General features: G+C 39.0%; 1 protein-coding gene and 1 pseudogene across 1 annotated transcript; both read left to right on the top strand.

Moving 5' to 3' along the window:
* The first annotated feature begins 191 nt into the window (after positions 1-191).
* Positions 192-20,946, top strand: Ddias (DNA damage induced apoptosis suppressor). Its single transcript, XM_036197217.1, has 6 exons — positions 192-747; positions 1,783-1,867; positions 8,111-8,239; positions 14,732-14,893; positions 16,054-16,171; positions 17,851-20,946. The coding sequence occupies exons 3-6, from the start codon at positions 8,127-8,129 to the stop codon at positions 20,176-20,178; spliced, it is 2,721 nt and encodes a 906-aa protein (XP_036053110.1). The 5' UTR covers positions 192-747; positions 1,783-1,867; positions 8,111-8,126; the 3' UTR covers positions 20,179-20,946.
* LOC118576916 lies at positions 11,153-11,274 on the top strand (annotated as a pseudogene).
* Positions 20,947-21,173: the final 227 nt, after the last annotated feature.

The following is a 21,173-nucleotide window of genomic DNA, read 5'->3' as shown; positions in this document are numbered from 1 at the left end:
CCACTGCAACGACCCGGCTCTCGGCAAAATCCTACATAATGGCGAAAGGGAGGGGAGGGGGGAGGGGAGGGGAGCGGGGGTGGGGGAGGGGAGCGGAGGGGAGAGACTGAATTTATCGACAGTCTCCACCAGGCATGACGACACACACGTGAGCTCTCACTCAAGCAGAGCAGCAACCCTGCAGACCGGGTACGTCTGTCGTTTCTACTTCGGTGAGGGCGCAAGCACAAGGACCCGACACTGGGTCTCTCGGGGAGCAGGAACTGGAAGAAGGGTCGCAGATCTCTCCGCCTCCATAGTGCCCCCAAGGTCCTCAGTTCTCGGGCCACCCCATCCTCCGCATCCCCCGCACGACCCATCCCTTCTGAGCCCGCTGGGTCGTCGGTGCAGACGGAGCCTCCCCTCGGCCGGAGTAACCCGTCAGGCCCGGCCTCCGCCGGACGCGAGCAGCCACCCCCTCCCACGCCTCGTGCCTGCCCGGCTTCCCCCGCACTTCGCCCGAGGAACTGCTGCTCCACCAGTCGGGGAAGAAGGGCCCTCCAAACCCATCTCTACCCACAGCCTGACAAGTGGGCGACACGCCCTGCGGAGCCTTTTCTGATTGGCTCTCGGGAAGCTCCGTCAAGGCGGTACTTCCGGCGGAAGGGAAGGCGGGAGATTCGATCGCTGGCGTTTGCTGAGCCGCTGAGGCTGGGCAGCAGGCGTCCTTCCGTGGTTGCCCGGGCTTGTCCCGATCCTTTGCCTCAGGTGAGACGCTGAAGAAAGGTTCTTGGGGGACTCTAGGTGGACAGACTACTAACGAGGCGCTGTAGCCCTGCGCTCCACATGGTTTTATTTCAGGACCCATCGCCGTAAAGAGCCGATACGAGGTTAGAGGGGCAAGTCATTTTCATGTTCCTTGGCGAGTGTTGGTCAACATTTACCATTGCTGCAGAACCCCAGAAGCCCAGAGGGTAAAAGGCTCGACTTTCTTCTGGAGATGTAAAACTGTGTCAGCTGGCTAGTATGCAGAGTAGTGCTTAGTGCTGGGAAAGGTTTAGTTTTTGTTCTCCTTCGAATTGCTTTGATATCCTAGAGAAAATACTTAACTGAATAATGCTCGCAATCCAGAAATTGAAAGATTTCTAGACTCCTTGATCTCGCATCCACTTCTGAAATCCACTGAACACTGCCACTACCATAATCTTAACCTGTGAGTGTTGCATTGTCCATTCCCCACAGGCAAATAGGTGAAATTTTTGACCATTGAAACTCTTTAGATGCCCCTGTTTCCCCGATGTTTTAAGTACAAATTCCTTAACTTAGGTCAGAAGCCTTTTGGCCTTGCTTGCTTCTCCAACTTCAGCTCTAGACCTTGCTGTACCAACACACACACCTCTGTGTGGGAGATCAATCCCAGAATATCACACTCTGTTTATGCCATATGTCACTAAATTATCCCCAACCCCAGGGTTTCTTTTGTGTTCCTCAAAGGCATCATCCTCCCAACCCCCCCCCCAACTTTTTATTTCCATCCACACCCCATGCTTGTTCTGACTCTTGTTATTTCTTAGTTTGCAAAACTTTTTTATTTGTTTTGTTTTGTTTTGTTTTGAGTTGGAGTTAACAGGATTTCATACCAAAGGCTGGCCTTGAACTCCTAATCATCCAGCCTGTCTCCCAAATGCTAGATTTATAGGTATGTGCCTCTAAGGCTGGCTTCCAAAGCCTTCTTAAAAGCTGTTTCCTAACCTTGCAAAACTGGATCACAAAGCACTCCCTAATCTTTTATTCATTCTTCAGATAAATTTTTCATTGCCTCCCATTATGCCAAGAATGACCAGATATTGGATGACTTTGATTAACAAGAGAGATTGCTGTCCTAAGGGTAAGTACCTTTTTTGGATAAAATTAACAACAGAATAGCAAAATTGAGTGTGGTGAAGTATATCTATAATCCAGCACTCCAGTTTGAAGCCAGCCTGGGCTACAGAAGAAAATCCTATCTTTAAAAAGGAGGTAGATAAGCATGGGTCTGGAAGGTCCTGTCTAAAGAATTGATGTTAAGCTGGTGACTATGATGTGGCTTTCGGGGGGAGGGGACAGGAGAGGGAGGAGTCCTAGGTATCTGGCCATAATGGATTTGTCCCTTTTTGAGACAGGGTCTCATTATGTATCCTTGGCTAGACTGTAGCTTACTGTGTGGACCAGGCTAGCCTCAAACTCACAGAAATCACTCTGCCTCTGCCTCCAGGTGGGATTAAAGGTGGATACCACCACACATAGCTTTGCTTTTTATTTTTAAGAAAGAACTTGAAGGTGGGTGGGTAGGATGGTGGGGGAAGGGAAAGAACATGATCAAAATACATTGTATGAAATTCTAAAAGAGTAACTATTAAAAAGAAAGAATAAGCTGGGCAGGAGACAGAGACAGGCAGATCTTTGTGAGTTCAAGACCAGCCTGAACTACATAGAAAGACCCTGTCTCAAAAAAATAAAATAAAAGAGTAAAATGTAAAATGGTGGCTATGATGTGGCATAGGAAGGGAGGGAAGAGTCTTAGGTGTCTGGCCATATGCCTAGTTAGAAGTATTACTATGCCAAAATTGAGAAGGTTTTGTAGCAAAAAAGGTTTAAAAGGATTCAGTTTTTTGTTACTTATTAAACATTGAGTGTGTGAGACTTCCAAATATAGTTGGCTCGTGTGTAAGAAGTTACACTATGAGGCCAGGCGGTGGCGCATGCCTGTAATCCCAGCACTTGGGAGGCAGAGGCAGGCGGATCTCTGTGAGGCCAGTCTGGTCTACAAAGCAAGTTCTAGGACAGGCGCAAAGCTACACAGAGAAACCCTGTCTCGAAAAAAAAAAAGGAGTTACATTATGGAAGTCTTTGCATTGTTTTATTGATACACATTGATGAATAAAGTACATTGTCTGCCTGATCCACAAATAACGTCCTGATCTGGAACACAAAAGTCCTATTTATTCTCTACCTCAAATGCTCTGAGTTTCTCCATCTCTGTTACAAATATTCCAGAAATGCTACCAAAAATAGAAAAACTGTTGAACACCCTGTGAGGCTTTCCTTGTAGTTTTCAAAAGTATTTTACCTTCTGCTGTAAATTTTGTTTCTGCTTTTTGTGCATTTAATTTTCAATATCCTTTAGGAAATCCTTCTGACTGCCTTTTAAAAAGTTAGATATTGTATGTGTTTTTGAAGGAGATCATAGGTGTTAAAACTATTCACAGTAATTTCCCCTTCTCTAGTGAGGCCTCTGGGCTGTAAGACAGGAAATCCGAAGTCTAGGATTATCTCACAAGGCATGAAAGATTTTCTTCTAGGTTTTGGGTGATGGTAGCGGTGTGTGCTGTTTGTATTTTTGTGTTTAGCTTTGCTCTACCCTGAGTCAACATGAAAAGTGAAAGGAGTGAAAAAGGGGAACTAGTGTACCCCCTCTTCCTTAAATCATTAGAGTGGAGGACTGACTTCCTGCAGGGTGACTGCATGCTTTCAACAGTCGTAAGAAACGAAGCTTATTAAGTATGATGCTGGGTAGACAATCCGAAGGACTAGAAAGACTGGTGGCCTACTTGTCAGAAGACATGACATCCAGATATGATTCCACCTGCATCCTAACTTTTTAAAATTAGTTTTCACTATTATTTTTATTCTGTATGTACAAGTGTTTTACCTTCATGTAAGTCTGTGCAGTGCATACACTCTTGGTTCCTGTGGCAGTAGCCAGGAAACCTCTCAGCATATCAACCAGCAGCCTGAGGAGTTCCCTTCCTCCTTAGGGACCTCCACCAGCTAAAACTGATCCTTGACTATGCCTCAGAAGAGAACTTCTGAGGTGAACTGCTTAGGTTTAGGGATGAAGAGTGTGATTGTGTTAAAACCCAAAAAATCCTAGCTAGAAGTAAGTTTACTTGCTGTTTTTAACATCCGTATTTGAAGTCTTCAGATCATATATTTACAAATGCAACTTTGGCTTATCGATTGCATTGAAGTCTCTGGACTCACTAAGAAAGACAAACTAGAGGTACTTCTTTCCCTTCTCGTGTCCCACAGTTCCCCTTTCTATTTACCCTCGTTGTCATTGACAGAACTAGCTCTAGAGTCAAGAGGATGCTCTACATATTCATTCAGTCCATGGTCATTCATTTAGTACCTTTCTTTTTACACTTCATCTTAACATGAAGTTATACCTCTCTTTCTCTTTCTTTATTTGAGGAGGAGAAGGTGTTCTAAGACAGTTCTGTATAGCCATGGATGTCTTGGAACTAACTATGTAGACCAGGCTGGTCTTGAACTCAGAGATGTACCTGCCTATGCCTTGAGTGCTGGACTTAAAGGTGTGCACCACAACACCCAGCTTCCTTGTTACAATTCTTTTTCATGATAAATTAGGAAGTATCTTTGCTAAGGTGTGGTTCCCCATAAAGCTTTAAGACTAAGCCTGTGCCTTCCTTCATGGACACTGACCTAGACAATCTCTGGAAGACAAAGGGACAATTAGTTCTCCTCAGTGTGCATAACACTTAGACTTTCCCCCTGACTCCTTCCCAGTCTTATTTCTGCTTTCATATGTATGAGATTAGGAAGAGCTGATGTTTCCTTGTGTTATTGCTAAGTTTCCTACCTAGCATTTTTGTTGTGTTTTTCTTATTCTAAAAGCTATACATCTAGGGGAGAAATGGCTTAGCTGTTAAGAGATCTTGCTGCTCTGTAGAGAATCTGGACTCAGTTTTCAGCACCCATATCCAGTGGCTCACAACCACCTGTAATATTACTTCCAGGAGATCTGTGGGCACCTGCACACACATGCATATACATCTAGAGACAAACACATACATATAAATAAAAATAAAATAAATACTCCCCCCAGAACTATACATTGAGAAAACATTTTAGATGTATAAAAAATTTTAATGATTTTTTTTAATGTCATCACTCTGACAGAAAATACTTTTTTCTAAACAAAATTATATTATCCTAATCCTGTTTCTCCCCTTAACCCACCCCACCTCCAAGCAAAAACCTGATCAATCTCTATATTTTCTCATGGTATTGTGTACACACTTATATAACTTGTCACCAGTGCGGAGGTTTTGTTTTGTTCTTTCATCATTTTTCTGTCATCTCCTAAACATAAATCTAATAACTAGGAAAGGACTGTGTCTGTCTGTCCTTAACTTACATATAACAACAATTGGCATTTAGCAAGTGTACAGTATATTACAATAAGTAAATATATTGAGCTTATTAAGTTGGAACATGGTTTGCTGACTGATGGAGCTGAAAGAAATATAATACTGTTCCATCATCCTTCCCAACAAAATAGAAAGAAGAGAAAATTATAAGGCAAGCCAGATATGAAGTTGTTCTCGAGTCTATAATGTTTTCCTAATTTTAGTACTTATTCAATCCTGGTACCTTATCAAATATGCATTCACCATAATCCATGCCAAGTAGTAGAGATATAAGATAGAAGATATTTATAATGAAGGATACAGGTTATGAAAACAAAGAAAAAAACAAACTCTTGGGTGCTTAAAAGGAGCTTCCTCTAATATTATCCTTTGTTCAATGAATGAAGTATCTTTTTACCGTTTGGGCTTGCCAGGTGAAACACCAATAGTAAAAATAATGAAAAAAGAAAAATGAGCTCTTTCATTTTAATTCTTAAATTCTTTTTATCACTATGACTTGGTAGGTAAAGCACCAATATTGAAAATAATGGAAAAAAATCTGAACCCTTTCATTTTAATTCTTAATTTACCTGTAAATTACAATTTTGTTATTGTTGTTTTGTTTTTACATACATATTAGATCCACTAGAGGGCAATAAACTCTTAAATAAAAAGCAGCAACCAACCTTAAAATGTAAGCAATTCATCCTTGCATAATTTATAAATTAATTCTAAAATGTCATACTTGTATTGTTTTTCTTGTATTGGTAAGTTGTATTATCTAGATAGTCCTGGTGGCACAGATCTGTAATCCTACCTACTCGGAGGCTGAGTCAGGAGAACCACAAATTCCAGCCTTGGGAAACTTACAGGGCCCTCTCTTAAAAAGATATTGAAAGTCTAGCCTGGTAGTAAAGTGCTTGCCTAGTGCATGTGAGGTCAGGGTTCAATCCTAGTACTTGGGGGAAAAAATGTGTATCCACAATACAGCACAGTGACTTGGTTAAATTAAAAATCAATCCATCTAAAATGCCTATGTATTAAAATTCATAAAGAATATTTTTGATGGTGGAGCAAACAGTTTATTTGGCTCACAGTTTATAGTCTATCACAGAGGGAGGCCAAGGCAGGAACCTAGAAGCAGGAACTGAAACGGAGACCATGAAGGAACACTGCATACTATTTGGCTCCCAGCTTCCCATTCAGCTGCTTTTCTTAAACAGCATAAGCCTACCTGTCAAGGGATAGTACCGTAAAGTACCACTGTGCATAAAGAGTCATTTTGAATATCCACATAGACTATCGAATTCTATGTTAGACCTCCTGAAGATAGGCCCACAATAATCTTGTACCTTTTCTTGGGCTTTTTTCCTTCTTTTTGTTTGTTTTGTTCAATTCTAGTATGTTAATTTTGTTTTAGTATATTTTATTATTATCCCATAGAAGCCTGTTTGTTTTCTAATAAAAGACAAAGGGAATGGATTGGAATGAGAGGGGAGGTAAAGAGGAACTGGGAGGTGTAGAAAGTGAGGAAACCGTAATCAGGTTGTATTATGTGAGGGGGGGAAAATCTATTTCCAATAAAAGGGAAAAACTGGTTGAGGAAAAAAAAGCAACAAACAAATAAGAATTTAAAAAAAGAAAAACACACAGATATACACACAAAAACAAAATCCATAAAAATTCAGAAACCAATATGTACAAGCAAAAGATTAATAAGGAAAAAAATGCCCAAACAAAGAAATATGGTGCCAAAATATCATTGATTTTACAGGATTCACACAGTCAACACATTTCTGGTGATGATACTTGAAAAGGTATGCCTAACTGAATTCCACTGCCAGAATTTGCTGATACCAGTTTCCAAAACAGGTCATACATTTTTACAAATGGATATAATTCTCTGAAACACAGAATCCTTTGTTTGAAAACATTTATTTTATTAGCTTATTAGTATAAGCTAATCCATGAGAAAATCAGTAAGCCATGTACAATTTAAAGAACTTAAGTTGAAGTTAGAGAACATTGCTCTTTTATTTGATATATGCTTATATAAACAAGGAATGTTTAAAAAAAAAAACAAAACCTGACCTCCTAGACCTTAAATAAATATTTTTATTTGCTAGATGTAAGTCCCTTTTCTATGCCCAAACTGTAAAAATCTACTCAATGAAATCTACTAAAGCAGTTTTCAGCTTCTGTCCAAGTAATTGAAGCTACTCAGGATCACTTTAGCCCATGAGTTCAAGACCAGCCTATAAACAATAGGGAGAACCCTCAAAAGCACAGGGAAAAGGAAGAAGTTGGTTCATGGAATATCCTTCCCATTAAAATTGTAAGCACAACTAATAATATCTTTTGTAAAATATGTGGACCCTACTCCTCATACTGGGTCATCTTGCTCAGCCTTAATACATGGGGAGGTGTTTATAGTCTTACTGTAACTATGTATGCCATGTTTTGTTGATACTCATGGGAGACCTGCCTTTTCCTAAACAAAAACTGAGCAGAAGTAGATTGGGGGTAGGAAAGGAGGGGAGTGGGAAGAGGGACTGGGAGAAGGAGAGGGAGCAGAAATTGCAGCCAGGCCATAAAATAAATAAATGAATAAATTTATTTAAAAAAAACATGTGAACAAGCTAAATGATGTCTCTTCTGAATTACTAGAATATACTACTTATTCAGAAGCAGTAGTTCAGTTTTTCAGTACCTCATTATAGAGCTTAGGATGTAGCTCAGTAATGGGGTGCTTAATTACCATGTATGTGGCCCTAGATTTAATCTCCCAGTACTTAAAAAAAAGCCAGTATATTGACACTTAATGTCTTCATTTTTATAATGAAACAAAAGATAATATTGACTGACTGGTTTTCATAAGAAAAAAAATTCACATGTGATTTAACATTTGTGTTGAGTCCCATGCTTGTTTTCTTTTATAGGACAAGATATAGACACATGAATAGAAGACGGAAATTCCTTCTTGCCTCAGTGCTTGCTCTCCAAAATTCGAGTTTTATATATCCATCATGTCAAAGGTGCTTCTCTCGTATAGTCCTTGACTCCAAAAGGTAAAATTAAAGACCATATGTGAGGATGCAGAGACCCACAGAGGTTTCCTAGTGAGAACTTATCAGGGTCCAAGAATCTGAGCTTGCTTTACCTAGCAGAGCTGCTTTAGGGAATGATTTGACCATGGGCGTGGTTACTAGGTGTTTTGAAGAATCTATACTTGGCTGTGCAGTATGCTTTGATCTAGCAAGCGGGGAGGTCTTTTGCCCTGCCCTTTGGCATTGTTATAAAAAACCCTTTTGAAGAGGCAGAAGGGGCCATTGGGTATTGACCCGGGTCCTCCTAAAGCTATGCTGTGTTTCTGTCTTTCTCCTCTTCGCTATCTTTCTATCTAATATTTTGTTATCCCTTTCTCCTCATAGGAACCCTGGAAAAAGTGAGAATTCTCAGGGTTGGCTCTTCTGTTAATCTTACAATAACAGAATTGAGTGCTAATTCAGTTTCATGGGGAAGTTTTAAGAATGTTTGTTTTTTCATGGTCCTCACCTCAGTGTTTGGGTTTTTTTGGTTGGCTGGTTGGTTGGTTGGTTGGTTGGTTTGTTTGTTTGTTTTTTCAAGACAGGGTTTCTCTGTATAATACTCCTGGCTGTCCTGGAACTCACTTTGTAGCCTAGGCTGGCCTAACTAACTCACTGAGATCCGCCTGTCTCTGCCTCCCAAGTGCTGGGATTAAAGATGTGCCCCACCACCGCCCAGTTTAATTTTTTTAATTATATATAAGTAAATTTAGTAGCTGGCACCATGCTTACTATTACTTATAAAATGGTTGGAATCAGATGCATTTCAGATTCCAGAACTTTGAAGATTTAAGAATATTTGCATAAACTTTGTTGGTTGAGTATTCCTAATCTAAATCTGAAAAACAAATGCTTCAAAATGGATGGATGTTTGTTAGTGAGTGGGTCTCTGCAGCCCAAGCTGGTCTGGAATTCACAGTTCTGTTGTGCTACCCCTGGTTTCAAAGTCTACAATGTTTTAAGTCATGTCAGTGCTCAGAAACTTTTGCAAGTACTCTGAAGTCAGATATCCTCAAATTCTAGTAATCTATTGTATATCAACAACATTGTTTGGCTACATCTGAATACCATGATAAAATCATTGTAGCCAAGTATAGTTGAGAGCCCAAGGTATACCACCTATCTTTGTTGACTAGAAGTGAAAAGTTGGGTTCAGAGTTCTTCTGCAACTTTGTGTCTAGACTTAAGATAAAGATTGTTAGTAACACCTAGTAATATGTAAATAGAATTAGTGAGCTAAAAATTTTCAATGGTCACTGACCAATTTAGAATTAAATGAAGTTTGAGGTGGAAATCAGGAACCTTTCTTAAAAACACTATGAAATATTTAGAGTTCATAAAATTACAGATGGGTAGTAGCAGCTACTCAGACTATGTCACAGGGCAAGAGATGGAGATCCTGTGAGCCTAAATACTTATTTGTAAAATTGAATAATGATACATACAATGTGGAATAATTATAGAGATAATGCACAGAAATCTAGTACAAAACGTGATATATAAGGATTTCTAAGATGGCACCCATTTTTACTGAAAATCTCATACAAGTGTACTTTTCCTATTGCAGTATATCATGATGGTTGACAGCATTATTCTATGGAACCAGAATGCCTGAATTTAATCTTACCACTGCCACTGTTTTGGATGGCAGGGGATTAAGACATGGTCTTACTCTATGACCCAGGTTGGCCTGGAACTCACTGTATATCACAATCTAACCTCAAACTTGGAGCAGCCCTTCTGTCTAAGCATCTCAAATAGGGAGATTTTTATAATCAGCTATATAGATACAAAGTATTTTTAAAACTTCATGTTCTTTTCCAAGTGAGATAGAGTATCACTATATATCCCAGCTGGCCTGGAACTTGTAATCCTCTTGCCACTGCTTCCCAAGTACTAAGATCACAGGCTTACATTACCATATCCAACAGACCAAGCATTTATCATGAAGATAATCTTTCACAAAAGTTTGGGTTGAACAATAATAATACTGTTAGCCCTTTAGACCAATGTTACCAATATATACCACATATGAATGTTTCCTATGTGCTAAGAATGATGCTAGGAGATTTGCAGATACTGTATTCCTTTAATACAAGGGATTTTTATGAAGTGGGTGCTATTGTTGATACCAAATTTGAAGACAACTGAAGCTTAGAAAAATGAATCACACACCCAACTAACTAGTTAGGGGCAGAAATAAGCATTCAAGGCTAAACAATATGACTAGGGTCTACATTCATACTTGCCATATTACTTCTGAACTAACAGTGCAGTTTATATTCAAATTCCACTTAAAATCCCACAGGAAAAGAGCTCCAGCTGCATCATTTAGATGCATAAAACCCCAAAGCACATGATCCTTACCTGTGAAAATTTAATCCACTAGAAAGAAACAATGTGTCTATTCATATTACATTAACAATACCACACACACAAGTCAATTCTGATGTTTTACCTTTCCTGCTTTCACTTCTCCTTTCCTTTTTTCTTACTGGAAATCAACCAATGTAGAAAACAGAAATTCTTCTTTTCCATTGCCCCCACTACCTTAGCCAAGTTTGTGATGAGTCCCCCCACCATAGCCTTTCCAGATCCGTTTTTACCCCCAAATCCTTAGCAATGGCAGCCATAGTAGGTGTTTTGTGTCCAATGGAGATAACTTCTTTTTTAACCTCCCAAGTTAAGCAGTAGAGATATTTAAAGAATATCCTCAGGGCTAATGAGATGACTTGATGAAGTGTTCGCTGTGCAAGCATGAGGACCTGAGTTCAGGACCCCACACCATGGTTTTTAAAACGTTGGTGTTTGTCTATAATGCAGGATGATGCCTAGAGCTTGCTGGTAGGTAGTATTGCTGATCAGTAAGTTCCAGATTCAATGAAAGACTCTTATCTCAAACCAAAATTAGATTCCTCCTAGGGATCTAATATGCAGTGGCTGCAAAGAGCAGCAACCTGGGACTATATGCAGCCTGTTGCTTACACAGGTTTTCCTAAGGAACCTTGAAGACAATTTTATGGTGGACAGTCATGTCTCTTATATCAATGCTTTCCCCAGTCTGACCTCCAGAAATGTATGTGGGGTGCCCTTGGGGAAGCCCTGGGGCACACTGACTAGGGTTCACACTGCCCAGGTCGACATGTATATGCACACCTAGCTGAAGAATAAGGAACATGTGATTGAGGCCCTGCATGGAGCCAAGTGCAAGTTCCCTGGCCATAAGAAGATCTCGAAATGAGGCTACACCAAATTTAATGGAGATGAATTTGAAGGCATAGTAGTTGAGAAAAGGCTGATCGTGATGACTGGGGGGTCATTATAACTCCAGTGTGGTCCTCTGAACAAGTGACAAGCCCTGCACTCCTGAGGATTTAAATTGGAAAGAAGTAGAGGAAGACACCCAACATCACCCTCTAGCCTCCACAGACACCTGCACACATACAAACACACAAATTAGAATTTTCAGAGTCTTACCACGTCATGGAAGCACTTTGGGGGAGAGATTAGAGCGGTAATCATAAATATTTCTAAGTGTAGTAATAGGTAGGTCTCCGAAAACCTCACCTTAGTTTCAGCATTTTATTAGGAATTCAAGTTAGATTTCAGTTGGAAGAGTTCCATGATACAAAGATAAGGCATCAATATAGAAGTTACTTAAGTTTTTTGGGTTTTTTTGTTTGTTTTTTGTTTTTTCGAAACAGGGTTTCTCTGTAGCTTTGGAGGCTGTCCTGGAACTTGCTTTGTAGACCAGGCTGGCCTCAAACTCACAGAGATCCACCTGCCTCTGCCTCCCGAGTGCTGGGATTACAAGCATGCGCCACCACCGCCTGGCCCTAAGTTTTTTATGTAAGTACTTAACTACCAAGTATGTACATGAACACTCAGCATGACATATATGTGATGTATATTATGCCAAAAATTATAAATAAGAGATTTATCCACGTAGGCTGTCTGTGCTATATATGATAAATATACCCAACTCAAACATGCAAATTATCTTCTGAGTAACTTAATAGAATAAATCTATAGTTCCTTTAGTCTAAGGATCTGTCTCAACACTCATAAATTCCTTTCCCTGACTGGAAATGGGAATCAGAGCTACTTGTGAGGCACTGTTCCTGGGGAGACTTGAACAAATGTCTACTCACCCCAGATAGGGAACTGACAACAGACCGAAGTCCAGTTTAGTGAACCAGTGGGTTTTCCTGGGGTTACTTACAGGAATATGGGTACATGAGCAGAAATGACTCAGAGACCGCTGCATCACCAAGGCCCAGCCCAGCATGGATGACTTCTCATGATAGCTGGAAACCTGGGGTACATTACACAGCCTGTAGGCAGCTCAACAGTTTGGAGAGCATCCTTTCCAGTTGCTCTGAGAGTCTTCAAGGCAGCTCCGCTTGTCTGAGAATTTAAATCAGAGGTCTCTGTTTTTTGAATATATTGTCTGTGCCCTTGCTTTTCCATCAGCTTCACATGGGAGCTTATTAGAAATACAGAATTATCCTATGAGTCTTGTTCCAGGCTTACAGAACCAGAATTTTAATTTTAGCAGGATCCTCAGGTGATTGGTATGCTGTTAAAGTTTTTGAGAGGTGCTAATCTATATTAAATCATATTAACATGTATTTCAAAGATTAAGGACTATAAAAGTAAATATCTTCAATATATTTATGTTTTATAAAAGTAAAACAAATAAGCCTGGGTTTTGTCAAGCTATCGTTGCCATTCTATTTGTCATCAATCATATTTTTTATAGTTATGATAAAAAATTAAGAACTTCAGGATAGGAAATGACAGTTTCAGATTTGAGTCAAAATTCACTGCCACCTTGGGCAAAAATTCAAACCAGTTTTCCCATTTGTGAAGAGGGTAAACAGAGAATGAATTGATGTGTGCTAGAAACTTTCATAAATACAAAATACTGATGTATATTAATTTAAGATTTGCTAGTAATTTTGCACCATATATAAATACATTATTACTTTCAAACTCTAAAGAATTTATTATGTATACTTGAAACAATTCACTCTATTATACCTTGGGACTAATAAAAATAGGTTTATATTATAGTATGTCAGTTTTCCTTATTCTATGGCCATCTTATAGCACAGTCTAGCAGATTTAGATTAAATTATATGAATGGATTCATACAGATTCATCTTCGATGTTGCCAAAAAAAGTAATAATTAGCACAAATCTATGATAGTGTTGAATCATTTCAAGAGCTAAGGAGTATAGACTGCACCAATTAGCTCCCTGGCAGCAATCAAACATATGAAACCATTGTTAACTTGGATGTTTCTGTTTCTGCTTCCCACTGTCTAAGCCAAATTATTGCAACATGGAAAAATAAGACCGACCCTAGTTTCTCCCATTACCATATATCATAAAAAATGAAACTCACAGTTCTAAGATATTGCAGACTAGAGCAGGAAAATACCACCTGGGCCTATAGCTCAGTGGTGAAGAATTTGCCCAGCAAGACATGGCAAGAATTCCTGAGGAAAATACAATATAAGCACTGCAGTAAGAAGCAGATTTAGTTTGATAAGATCTGTGCCATAGTGATCACTTGATTTTGTTGTCTTTCCTGTGCATTGGATTTTACAGACCCAGTCCTCAGGATTTCAGGCATCTAGTAAATATTCCAAGACCAAGCAGTATACAACAAGAGATTTATACTTGATGTGCATTTTTAACTTCCTTTGGTTACAATCACATATTAACTTATTATCTTGACAAGTTAAATTGTATGCCTTTGATACCTAGTTTTTATAATCTAATATTCTTAACATATCCTGGTGGATTAAAGTAATTTTTAGGAGTTGGGAAGATCAGAACTCTAGCCCCAGGGCATCCAATACCTCTGTTCACAGAGGGCATCTGTACACCAGTATATACAGATACATACACATAAAGAAAAATAAATCTTTTTAAAACCATTAGTTTCAGGACATTAAGAAAAATACAAGCAAATTTTAATGACATTGTATTTTAATTCTTCAAGACAGGGTTTCTCTGTGTAGCTCTAGCTGTCCTGGAACTAGCTCTGTAGACCAGTCTGGCCTCAAATTCAGAGATCTGCCTGGCTTATAAGTAAATTCTTGGTATATAATTATTTCAAGGTTATTATTTTGTTACATTGTTGCCCATCAGTTTCTTAACAGTTTGGTATGTTTCTTTCAGTTTGGTGGTACTAAAATCTATAAAGTTCATCAAACTAGCTATAGTAGTGCATGACTATAGTCCCGTCTTCCTGGAGGTAGAGGTCAAGGGTCCCAAGAGTTCAAGGCCAGCCCTAGCTACATAACAGTTGGAGCCAGTTATGTCACGTAAGATCCTGTCTCAGGAAAGAGAAAAAAAAAGTTGTTGATTGTAAAGAGTTTAAGAAGAATTAAGTTTGCTATTGCTATACAAACTATCATCCTAAATTTGGACAACTCTGTGCTGTCTCCCCAACTTTTCTAGGTTTACTTGTCCCAAGTGTGGCTCTACTGGCAAAGCTGAAAGTGCCAGTTACAGATACAGACTTTCCGTAAAAGTGGCAGAGTCCAGCAAATTGTGTATCATTACTGTGTTTGGGAGCTGCTTAGACACATTTTTTGGACTCACTGCCACTGGTTTGAAGAGGTAAGAGTCTTTAAAGCATTCTTTTACCTGACTGCTCTTCTAGCATGCCAGTAGGATTTGAAAATACATGTGTTAAAGGTATTTGCGTTTAATAAAAAGAAACTCTTTATCTCAGGCCATCAGTTTCCTTAAAAGGTAATCTACTGGAAAAAGAAAATGTTGCATAAATACATATGTTTTAAGTTTGGGGTTACTATTTAAAATATAAAACTCTAATCCAAGTTAGTCAATTCTTTCAGTCACTTTGCAGATTTATCCCTTGAGTTTGACTATCTTAGTTAGTGTTTCTATTACTATAAAGAGATACCATGACCACAGCAACTCTTATAAAGGAAAACATTTAACTAAGGTGGCTTACAGTTCAGAGGTTCAGTCCATTATCATCATGGCAGGCCATGGTGGTGTGCAGGCAGACATGGTGCTGGAGAAGGAGCTGAGAATTATACATCTTGATCCCCAGACAGTAGGAAGTGAACTGATGCTGGGTATAGCTTGAGAATAGGAAACCTCAAAAGCCTGCCCTCATGGTGGCACACTTCCTCCAGCAAAGCCACACATCCTAATAATGCAACTCCCTATGAGCTTATGGGGGTCAGTTACATTCAAACTACCATGCTGACCCAGTGAGACACAGCCTTGAGACTTTAAGAATCCATATAAGAATTGTCTCATTGTCAACCATCTTCCCTCTTTCCTTGGTCATTTTTCAGAAGAAACATGCTCATATGATTGTACCTTAGAGCAAATTCATTTAGGAAAGGGACATTACAAGGACCACATCCAGAATTACAAGGAAGGAAAAATACCACACCTGCCACTGTTGCTTTCACTTTTCCCTAGTGTAGCTTTGGGGTCTGGAGATTAAGTAAGTGTATACTTTTCTCCTTCAGTACTATAGATTGAACTTAGGGCAGACTTTCCACATGCTAGTCTCCTGCTAAGCTCCTTCCCCAGACCTTGGGTTTTCATGAGGCTTTAAATGTTTTTTTCTCTTTTTATACTATGGGGGTCTAGTAGGGACAAAATGCCAAGGTCATATTTTTTTTTCCTCTATGTGTAACTGACAAGGTTTGTGCCATATTTTAAAATAATTGTGTCTTCTGATTTTACTGCAGTGGTAAAATTTCAAAGTTCATCACTTTATTTTTTTTTCCCCAAAGGTACCTTGAGGATTCTAGTGAAATCCCAGAACCCCTGGACAGTGTCAGAAGGCAGAGCCTATTGACCACAGCAGTGGAAAATTGTTTTGTTGGACAAAGCTTTGTGTTTGGAGTGACGGTAATTGAGAGCAGCTTCCTTTTGAATGACCTCTTGATCCCCATTGTAATGAGATGATTGTAATTCTCCAAGTTGTTTTTAGAAGTTATGTAGGGATTAGAGCTTGTAGGAGCACTTGAAACTACAGAAATAGCTTACACATGATTTATTTTAATATTGTAGGTTACAACTCCTATTATAAAAGCCAAAGAAGCCCAATTCAATGTTTTCAGGGCTTTAAAGGGGGGGAATTTATTATGAACTGCAAAAAGTATTAGATACTTGGTTTTGAAAGATTTCTTTTACTCTAAGTTCTGTACAAATTACATAGTAAAATTCTGTGTCTTCTATAAAAGGAGAGAAATAACCTCAAAGACAAAAATACCTGAATATTGATTTAAAACATTAGAAATATATTAAGGCCTGTATGGTGGTACACACCTTTAATCCCATTGCTCAGGAGGAAGAGCCAGATCGATCTCTGAGTTCAAGGCCAGCCAGAGCTACAGAGCTAAAAAAAAAACATAGATTAAGAAGAATGTTCTTAAATTAAATACATATACATAATAGTAGAAAGAGATAAAATGTACTAACTCTGAAGGAGTAGTAACAAACTATTCTAAACTAAAAAGAACAAATGGAAATTTGATTACACTCTAAATGGGATGTAGTAGAGAGAATATAGTACTACCAGATGGGAAAACCCAAAGACAGAAACCAAAAGCTAAGGAACTTTACTTTGTTAAAATATTGTATGTAGCAAGAATCTTAAAGGTCTTATTAATAAAAACAAACCTGAGGCCAGTTATTGGGTTGAATGCTGGAAGATCAGAGACACAGAACAAGCCACAGCTATCTCACCTTGCTAGTTCCTCAGGTGATGGATCCAGTTTCCTTAGGCTGGAAGCTTCTCAGTCCTCGTCCCAATGGCTCTCAGCTGAACTGTGCTGCTCCAAAGCCTGAATGCTAAACCAGCCAAATGCTTAACTAACTTAGTTCCTGTTCCTCAGGCCTTATATACCTTTCTGCTTTCTGCTATCACTCCCTGGGATTAAAGGCTGGATTTCTGGGATTAAAGGCTGTGTCACCATGCCTAGCTGTTTCTAAAGTGGCCTTGAACTCAGAGATCCTGGCTAGCTCTGCCTCCCAAGTGCTGGGATTAAAGGCGTGCACCACCTGCCCAACTTCTGCTATGGCTTGCTCTAACCCATTTTCTAGCCACCATTTCTGGCTCTGTTCTAGTGGCTGTCTGTTCTCTGACCCCAGATAAATTTTATTAGGGTGCACAATATTGTTGGGAACACAATACCACCACAATTGTATGCTTTAGTTTTCCTTTTTCTATTCTTTCTTTCACAAATATAATAGTACCAGCATTTATAGGATACTAAGTATTATACAATTTTGTTATTGTTAATCAACAGGCTTTATTTCATAAATGAGAAAATAAGGCACAGAGGAGTTAAATAATATATCCAGAACCCCATCATTCCTAGTAACTGCTGAAACAAGGATTTGAAGTTAAGTCTCTGTGCCCAAGTTCATAGTCTTCGGTATGTGCTATTCTTTCAGTAATAGTACAAGAGTTGGAGTTAAAGGAGTTATCATGATATCTCGTTTAACCTTTAAATCCATGTTTTCTCCTTGAGCCAAGAGAAAGCCATTTTGTTCTCATTTAAATTCATTTACTTCTTTCATAGAATTTTGAAGATGTATGTGAACATGACTCAGCCACCAGTAACTTCTTGCAGCCATGCTGTAAGCACAAAGGAGAAGTCAGAACACTAGTAGCTTCTCAGATAGTTCTGCCTGACCCACATGTTACAGGTTTTACTGTCATCGCCTACTTAAATCAGCTTTTTCACACTTCCAATTTCAAGAAACCTCATTGTGACTCTCAGGAGTATAGTAGCAACTCACTCACTTCAGATCACTTAGACAGTGATCTTAGCAGCATAGATGGCTCTGTGAAAACATCCTGTTTTCTGGAGTCCTATAGCAGAGATGATCTTTTCAGATTCTGGCAGCCATCACTTGAACTGACTTCTACTGACTCACCAGTAACAGCTAATAATGACTTTTCAGCTTCAGAACAAATTGTGGCCAGTGGTACTCCTAACCAAAACAGGCAGTACATCTCCTTTTCTGAAGTCACTGGTTCCAAGAACTGCCATGATCCCCTACAGAGTTCCCGGAGCCTTGTTTCTTGTATGGACAAGAATAACACAACAGGAAAGTTGGGTGGAGAATTTGGTGTACAAGCTAATCATCTGAGTCCAATTTGCCCCAGTTTTCATGAAGCTGGGCTGTCTGACTCTGATTTATTCCCTTCACAAATGCAAGAACCCTTTGAAGAAGATAATGAAGAGTGCTACAGTGAAGCAGAAATTAAAAATGAAGATTCCCAGTATGACATCCCATGTTACCAGCAACGTGACATAAATACTACCACCATCCTTCAAGAGAGATCTGCATTTACATCGTCATCACTCAGACATGAGGAAAGAACAAATACTTTCCAGAACTGTGACTCCTTGATTTGGGATGATCTGCCCTTCTCTGAAAGCCTGAACAAGTTTCTGGCAGTTGTTGAAAGTGAGATTGCTGTAACTGAGACAGACGCTAAGGCTAGAAAACAGGGTACAGAGAATGACATTGATAAATTCCACACAGAGCACAGCAGGTTATCTGTGACTCCCAGGAGAAACACTGGAGCCTTGAATACACTACCTTTCGGCTTAAGGTCATCACAAGCAATGGGGAAAGAAAACTCTAGTAAAGAGACTTTTCCCAACTGTGAGTCTAATCCAAGTCCTCAAATTAAAAAAGAATCAAAACCCAACAAGACAGCAGAGGCCGTCTCTATAGGCAGTAATAGAAGCGGCATCTCAGAGTATTTTCTACCAGATACTTGCCTGTCAGCTCTGTTTACATCTTCAAAAGATATGGCATCATCAGTTACCCAAAAGAGGACTACTGGGGTCCTTCAACAAAGGGATGGCATTTCACTCAGGCCTAGTGCCTCAAAAAGTGACTGTTCTTATCTTAGTACCAAATACTTTAATGGATGTGGAGAGAAATCACGTTCAGAATCAAAAGGAAAATTGGCAAGCTTGTGTTCTAAGAAATACAGTGATGTTTCTTATCTTCACAAATTAGAAAATAAGCAGTATTATAGATGGTCAGAGAACCAAGATGACAATTTTACAATATGCCGGAAACTTACATATCCTTTAGAGACTCTTTGCAATAGTCCAAGAAATACAAATATAGCAAAAGAATTAGTTCACAGGCCCATCAATAATAACTTAACACAAAGTTATTCTGCTGATCATGAAGGTAGCTACAATGCTTCTGCTGATCTTTTTGATGGTATTGCTAAAAATAAAGACGCTGGTACAGAAATTACCAAAATTTCACAGGATGTTTTGTTGCCGTGGGAAGCATCTTGCACAGAAAATCATCCTATAGATGAAAACTGCAGCCGTCCTTCACAAAAACTACCCTTGCAAAGCATATCAGTGTCAATGTATCCAAGAGCAAGTTCTCAGTCAGATTCAGAATGTGATTTTGAAGAAAGCCAAGACTTTGTTCCATGTTCACAGTCAACTCCAGTTGCAGGCTTCCACCAAAGAATTCATGGTTTACGTGGACTATTACCTTCTGTATATTCAAATCTTAATGCTAACTATAATAAAACAAAAATTTCTCCTGAAAATGGGAAGCATCAAGCCACTTTATCCTATCCAAAGAATGTAAAAACACCTAGCCAGAAATCCAAAAGTCCTGTTATATCTAGTTTGACACAACCAGAGATTTTCAACCACTGCCCTACTGCTGAGTGCCTTGAAAGTGATATGGATGAATGGATCCCCCCTACCACCAGAAAAGGATTTCTTTCAGATATTCTTGGATTCAAAGTCATGTGTTTAAGGAAACGCCTTGCTGGTCATTATTCCCCTGACCAAAAAGAGTTACCAAGAAAGAAACTGATGAAAGTCGAACAAAAAACCAACATGCTTAATTAAAAGTTAAGGAGTATGTTTACATAAAAGGTTGCAAAAACAGAAGTGTCCTAAGATAACTATAAATGATCAAGCTGAAAATAGGAAAAGTCCATTTTTGGGTGTTTTTTTAGAGGTCAAATGTGGCCTTCCATTTTTAGAATACTGCCACTTCTAGTGTTTGAAACAAAAGCGCTTGGACTTAACAGAAAATCATTACTAGAGAATGGACTGTACTGAGTGCTGTTGGATCTTTCAGGGTTTCTCCAGGACTCTTTTCCAGAATACGATGATTTAGGTAACTGAGCACTTTATCTTGCATTTGACTGTACTAATCTGTTGATTTTTGTATTTAAAAGTATTTGTTAAAATATAGACATCCAAAAAAAATATAGACATCCAGAAATAAAGCCTTTACAAACCAAAATATCTTCATTAATTGTTAACTAAGATAAGAGCATAACTCCTGGGCTGAGGTTGTAATACAAGGCTAGCTAAAAGGTCACTAGTCTCAATACGTTTTAGTCTATTGGATAAGGCAGTGTCAATACTATACAGAAAGTGCAGTAGTGCAGATGTGTTTCTTTTACATGAAGGTTCAAAGCTGACCGAATCTTTGGTACTTCAGTACCAAGAACATCTTCATTGTTTTTCACATTTGATTAATATTCTGATCTTGGAATTGTTGAAGGTGAGAATGCTGCTTTGCATTAATGGGTAGTACAAAATGACAGAAGTATTTTTAGGATCATTTCAGAGACGGTTGAAAATTTTATACTAATTCCAAGCTAAAATTCATTTAACAATCTTTGATGGAACTCAAGGCACTGGAGAAATGTGACAGTGGCTAATATCACTTTCTGCACAATTATGAGGATCAAAATTCAGATCTTATCACCCACATAACCAGCCAGGTTTCCTGCAACACCTATAAGTACAGCCCTTGTCTAGCCACTGCATGCCACAGGCATGTGGGCAGGCACACGTGCGTGCGCATACATCATAGAGATGCACAACAC

The sequence above is a fragment of the Onychomys torridus genome, chromosome 1, assembly GCF_903995425.1.
Source record: "Onychomys torridus chromosome 1, mOncTor1.1, whole genome shotgun sequence".
Classification (NCBI taxonomy): Eukaryota; Metazoa; Chordata; class Mammalia; order Rodentia; family Cricetidae; genus Onychomys; species Onychomys torridus.
This window is presented reverse-complemented; position numbering and strand designations above follow the sequence as displayed.